At 30.8% G+C, this 7,165-nt stretch overlaps 1 protein-coding gene across 1 annotated transcript; it reads left to right on the top strand.

Moving 5' to 3' along the window:
• Positions 1–498: 498 nt before the first annotated feature.
• Positions 499–1,446, top strand: LOC141519655 (olfactory receptor 4C15-like). The gene has a single exon (XM_074231832.1). The coding sequence runs from the start codon at positions 502–504 to the stop codon at positions 1,444–1,446; it is 945 nt and encodes a 314-aa protein (XP_074087933.1). The 5' UTR covers positions 499–501.
• Positions 1,447–7,165: the final 5,719 nt, after the last annotated feature.

Genomic DNA, 7,165 nt, shown 5'->3' with positions numbered 1-7,165 from the left:
CTTACCTATTTTAGTGGTAGATTAGCAGGCAGTGTTATAAAATGTACATATATAATTATATATCATAAAGATAAATATACACATATTTAGATGTCACCGTTCCCTTTTGCTCTAAAAGCATATTGTAAAGATTAAATTTTCTGCTTGTAGTGAATACAGGTGCCAGTTTCCTTAGCATGTACCCAAATACCTGAAACTTAAATGTGTGAATATATGTGATGACTGGAAAAAAAATTGTCATTCATTTGAACAATTGCTTTTCCTGAGGTAATAGCTCATTTTTCCTACACCATATTCACCAAAACTTTTTGTTAACATTTGTGTCCAATTACATATATAGACACCAAAATTAAAGAAGCATTGAGAATGATCTTGGATTATAACTGATTTAAAATAACATTTTAATTTCATGGTATTACAATCTACAATAAAATAATCACTTGTTATTTCTTCTTTACAGATTCTCTATATTCAATAAGACTCAGCTTCCATGTCAAAATCATGGAAAATCAAAGCCAAGTGACTGAGTTTATTCTCCTGGGACTTACACAAAATCAAGGAGTTCAGAAAATCATATTCATTCTGTTTTTGTTGTTCTACCTTGTAACTCTTGGTGGAAACCTATTTATTGTATTGACTATTACTAACAGCCCCTCACTCTTTGCCTCCCCGATGTACTTTTTCTTGGCATTTCTGTCTTTCTTAGATGCATGTTTCTCATCAGCCATTGTTCCGAAGGTCATAGTTGATTCTTTTTATAAGAAGAAAACCATTTCCTTTGAAGGCTGCATGACTCAGGTTTTTGCATCACATTTTTTGGGTGGTGCTGAGGTGATTGTCCTCACAGCCATGGCCTATGATCGATATGTAGCCATCTGCAAACCCTTGCACTATGTGACCATCATGAATAGGCGTACATGTTTATTCCTTGCAGGGATGGCCTGGGTTGGAGGATTCCTTCATGCTATCATCCAAATGTTCTTTATATTACCATTGCCATTCTGTGGCCCCAATGTAATCAATCACTTCATGTGTGACTTGTACCCTCTACTGAAACTGGTCTGTACTGATACTTATGGCATTGGATTTATGGTATTAGCCAATAGTGGATTCATTTGTATTTTAATTTTTTCCCTCTTACTTGTATCTTATGGAGTGATCCTGTATACCTTGAAGACATATAGCACAGAAGGACGACGTAAAGCCCTCTCCACTTGTAGTTCCCATATCACAGTTGTGTTTCTGGTATTTGTGCCATGCATATTTGAGTACGTAAGGCCTCCTACCACTTTCTCCTTTGATAAGATGGTAGAAATACTTTATACTGTTTTGCCACCTCTTCTGAATCCCTTCATTTATACCTTTAGAAATATGGAAGTAAAAAATGCCATGAGACAGTTTTGTCATAGCAAAGTATTTGTATTTAAAAAAAAATTAGGCAGCTAGGTGGTGCAGTGGATAGAGCACTGGCCCTGGAGTCAGGAGTACTTGAGTTCAAATCCAGTCTTAGACGCTTAATAATTACCTAGCTGTGTGGCCTTGGGCAAGCCACTTAACCCCATTTGCCTTGCAAAAATAAAAAAAAAAACTAAAACACATTAAATTCTTTTAAATAAAACTTTTCTTTTTCAACAAGCACAAATATTGACAAGGAATTTTCAATTTTATAGTTTTACATCAAATTTATGATGTATAGGCATATATATGAAGTCTCTTCCTACTTTTCTAGTTCTCTTATTCCTCATTTGCCTTCATCTTGTCTTTGATCAAGTCACACTAGCTTGGATATTCCATCTACAAGCTGCCCCATCTTCTGATTTCAGTCACTTTCTCTGGTTTTCCACATATTTAGAATGTTCTCCACCTCATCTCTGCCTACTGGCTTTCCTGGCTTCATTTAAGTCCTAACTGAAATCCTATCTTCTACAGGAAACATTTCCCAAACTTTCTCTATTCTAGGTCTTTCCCTCTTTTAATTACTTTTTTACCTTACATTCAACTATTTCAAACCCTTTACTTTGCTTACAACATTTTTATGTATTTTGGAATGAGAATATTTGGAAATGAATGTTTTGATAGAGGAAACATGAATAAAGAACTTGGACATTCCAAAATCATTTTCTTTGATCCGCAGAAATATTTGAGTTACCTCAGGGCCAATCAAATATGTGAAGTAATTTCTAACTAAAGGAAAAGAGAAAAAATTCACCTACAACAACAACAACGAAACATTTATTGCATCAAACTTCAGCCAAGGACTGACTTGAAAACAGATCAGGCTTAATTGATGATGCACCTTGGATCTGATTGGAATTTGATTGTATAGATAATTTATTCAGTGCCTAAGTCTTGGAGAAGGAGAGGCCATTCCTTGAATTCCTGGACATTGATAAGAACTCCATCCACTCTTTGTTAGACTTAAAAATGCTCTTTTTACTTTTTATTTATACCCATTGCAGAAGTACATTTTGAAAACAGATTGATGAATCCGCACTTATTGCCACAGCACAAAAGGAATGCATCACTTTTTCTTAAGAAACTTTAAAAAGATGAAAGTGTATATTTCATTTCATAATTAGACAACGGAGGTAACAATTTGGAGAGTTCATTCTGATCCTTCTAAGAAGAGAACTTTTAAAGACTACCTCAAAGTAATTCTTATTATTTCCTATTTTAAACATGTTAAGCTCATATAAATAAATACTTCATATAATATGTTCTTAAACTTAGAGAACTGCTTTACTTAAATAGGGGAGGAAAAATGACATATGTGTGATATGGTAGAAATGATCATTCCTGTTTAATATGTAAAATGTCATTTTTTTTCTTTTCTAATATATCTCAACTTTCATTTCAAATAATATGACTATGATCTCAGTGTTTATTGTCCTTATTTAATTTTGATTGTGGAGAATCTTCCTTTATCTTCAGTATGAAAGCAGAATTTAAATGTTTTCTAAATGGAAACTTCTTTAGACTCAATATAATTTAAATATTAGAGAAATCAGTATTTTACAAGATGTCATTGAGACAGAATTTGACATAAAACCTTATAGTCCTTAGAACATGATAAATTTATGCAAGTTTTTCTCTGCATGGCCAATTTCTAAGATTCTGAAAGATCCTTGGGGATGAATCATGGAAAAGAAAAGGAGAATATCTGTGAGACTCCATTAAATGTTTGTTGAATAAGATCCAGTGTTTTTCTTTGTTTATCATTATTCTTGAAAATATGGCCTTATTTCATAGGGGGAAGGAATGATAGAAGTAATATGTTCCTTTATGAAATGATAAAAGTATTTCTTCATATGGAGAATTTCCTCCAGATTCCTTTCTTCCCAATTGTTTTTTAGTTTGTCCAGATATTCGTCCCTTTATTCAGTATATGTATATATCCATAGATTATCTTTACCCTTGCACTTTTAATATATGCATGCTATTTCCTTCTCTCTTTGCTAAACAAAAGATCTTTTGGAATCACCATCAGCAGCAGCATCAATTATTTAAATTTAATTTAAATTTTGAAGATGATTAAAATAAATTATTTCATTCATTCTTCCTAACAAACATGTGAGAATCTTTTTTTTTAATGATGCAACCAAGGCTAAAGGAAAACTAGTGACTTCCCCAGGGTAAACTAGCTAATAAGTCTCTGAAGAAGGGTAGGGGCGCACTTCTTTGTGATTCTAATTTGCATACTCTATCCACCTCAGCAAGGTTCCTTGTGGATAGATTACAAAAAAGAAGATGAAATAAAAGAGTATTCTCCAAATATGGAGCACCTCAACTGACTAAGAATATTAGACACCTTACATGGTCATCATTTATAGCTACTGTTAGTTTTTCTTCTTATATAGGAAATTTAAATTAGATCATTTATACATTTGCTGAATCTGTAACTCAAATCAGAGTTAGAAATCAAGACAATTCAACCTTGACATCCTTGAATTTAAAGAAAATTCTACATGTTAAGTATATATATATATGTATTTATATACATATATATTACATTAAATGATAATTTCTTTCTCTAATAAAAAAATAAAAATAAGCTATCTTTCATTATTAGAAATATCTTATTGTAAGTACAAAAGTAATGGCAATGAATTCTGATCACTGGTCAGGCATAATATTCTCTTATGAAAATAATATTCTATGATTTAATTATAAAAATGTTATACCTGTGAAGCCTAGTTCTAACATCTTTTGCTATAGAATAATAAACCTGTTAATTCAAACATAATTTAATTAGTCAGTTTCTTATTGAATAGTTTCCTTTTACTAGTGACTCTAAAAGCAACATTTCAAAAAAGTCATTGTGGTTTTATTCAGAAACATCCTCCATATAGAAGAAAGATAAATAAATTATCTTAATTATAGTTACTTTCTGTATTTACCTAGACATATTAAATGAATTGTTTTATATAATTCTTAGTATAACTACATTAAATTTTATGTTATTAATAATAATCTTTATACTTAAAAAGATTATTATGACTTCAAATTCATGCATGTTTTTATACCTTTCAGTTATTCTGTCAAAGATTTGTGCCAATGATTATTTTAATTAGAAATATTTAGAAATGATAAATCCTTCCCAGGACCTGTTGGAATCACATTTCACTGCAGTAATTTCATTATCTTTTTTTTTGATTTAGTTGAAATTGAAATTGCTTTTGAATAAGCTAAATATATTACAATAAGCTTTACATAATGATATAATATGAAATTAACATTTTCAAATGATGGTCTCAATAAATTTTTAATAATTAAAGCCTTTGATTTATTCCTTTTTCAAATGCACATGTTTATAGTTCTCAAAGCATTATTATGTTGTAAATAGCTATGGCAGAACTTGTCACTAAAATTGAATGCAATACTCATATTTTTTACCATTGAACGTTTAATCTTCAGTCTTCTATGAAGGAGATACATTAAATAATGAAGGCACAGGTGAGAATCAAAGTTTGTATTGTCTTTTATTTGAAGTTTTGTTACACTCATTTTTAATGTGTTTTTAAGTTTTGAGATTTTTTTAGCAGTTTGAGTAAAAGACCTTTACAGTACTTATTAAGCAAATAGCAGAGATGTGACCTTTAAAAGACTTTTCTTTCTGCATTCTCAACTTCAAGAAAGTTGAAGTACCTTGCAATACATATTTGTTGAACTGAAAGACTGAATTTGATATTAAATGATCAATTTTTTAAATGACTAATGTGTTCGTAGCTTATAGTTTTAGTCCTGTGAACATGTAAAATTCACCTCTATTCTTTATCTACTATCACTGAATATATGAATATAAGGAGTCCTGTTGTTATAGCACTCTGTTGTTTTCTTACTTTGAAGAGATTCATCTAATTTTCCAGCATGAAGGAAGAAGATAAGAACTCCAGAACACTGATGAAAGTTACTGAACATACGGACGGATAGGTGTTGTAGTGGATAAAGCAATGGCCTTGGAGTCAGGAGTACCTGGGTTCAAATCCGGTCTCAGACACTTAATAATTACCTAACTGTGTGGCCTTGGGGAAGGCACTTAACCCCATTTGCCTTGCAAAAACCCAAACAAACAAACAAACAAAAACAGAAAGTTACTGAACAGTCCAACTGTATGTTAATAAATCTGGCAATGTAAATGAAATGAATGAATATTTATAAAATGTTATACAATTCACATTTAAACATCTATTCAAATAATCATATGATTTATGTTTACTATTGCTATAGTCAATTATGTTGATAATTTCCCTAATATTGAACCAACCATGCATTACACTATAAATCCTATTTGATCATAATATATTATCATAGTGATAAATTGCTGTAATCACTTGGCTAATATTTTATTTAAAAACATATTCTTACTCAATGAATTGGCCAAATACTAACGTTTGTTTAAGTCAAAAGTCAAACACATAAAATCTGTTATTTTTGTTCTGTTCTGTTCTTCTCCATTCTCATCTATCAAGAAGCATTTTACATATAGAAGAAAGAAAGCTGTTAGAGAATGATAATGCAATATTTATATCTGTAGCTCTTGAAATTCTATCACTGTTCATGAATGGGGTGTGTATTAGAACTTCACATATTTGTAATGATATCCAGTTTATAGTAGAGGTGCTTATAAAGTATATTGATTTAAAATTTTAAATTATAATATATTTTAAAGCTTTTGATAATATGCAGCAACCACTGCTATTAAAAACATGAGAAGTTTAAGAATAGTGGGAATATTCCATAAAACAATAAACAGTATCTATCGAAAGTCATCAACAACATCTATATATAATGGGGTCAAGCTAGAAGCATTCCCAATAAGATCAGGGGTGAAGCAAAGGTGAGTATTATCACCACTACTAATCAAAATTGTATTAGAAATTTTAGCCTCAGCATTAAGAAGAGAAAAAAAGAAATTGAAGGCAATGGAATTGGCAATGAGGAAGCAAAACTATCACTCTTTGCAGATGGTATGATGGTATACTTAGAGAATCCTAGAAAATCATGAAAAAAACTACTTGTTACAATTTGGAATTTTAGCCAAGCTGTAGAATATAAAATAAACCCCCATAAATCTTCAGCATTTTTAAATATGACTAAGGAGAAATAGTGGCATGAGATAGAAGGAGAAATTCTACTCAAGGTAATGGTAGACAACATAAGATACCTGGGAGTGTAGGCAAACTCAGAAACTATATTAAAACAATTATAAAACATGAATCACATAAATACAATGAGATCTAAATACCTGGGTAAGTCTCAATTCCTCATGGGTAGACCAAAGTAACATAATAAAATGACAATTCTAATTAACTTAACTTACTTATTCAGTGCCATACCAAATAAATTTTCCAAAAATTTATTTTATTGAGACATTTAAAAGAGTATATAAATTCATATTCATATAGAGGAACAAAAGATCAAGAATATCAAGGGAATTAATGAAAAAATAAATCCAAAGGGAAGAGGCCTGGCCACACCACATCTAAAATTTTATTAAAAAGCAGCAGTCATCAAAACTGTTTTGTACTAGCTAAGAAATAGAGTAGTGGATCGATGGAATAGATGAGGTGCAAACTAAGCAGTAATAAATGGTTAAAGTAATCTACTCCTTGATAAACTCAAAAGATTCCAGTTTCTGGAATAAGACCTCACTCTTCTATAAAAA

Source organism: Macrotis lagotis, chromosome 3 (assembly GCF_037893015.1).
Source record: "Macrotis lagotis isolate mMagLag1 chromosome 3, bilby.v1.9.chrom.fasta, whole genome shotgun sequence".
NCBI classification, from domain to species: domain Eukaryota; kingdom Metazoa; phylum Chordata; class Mammalia; order Peramelemorphia; family Peramelidae; genus Macrotis; species Macrotis lagotis.
This window is presented reverse-complemented; position numbering and strand designations above follow the sequence as displayed.

Bases quoted from the DNA above. Each gene is read 5' to 3' on its own strand.
- LOC141519655 (XM_074231832.1), top strand. From the start codon at position 502: ATGGAAAATCAAAGCCAAGTGACTGAGTTTATTCTCCTGGGACTTACA.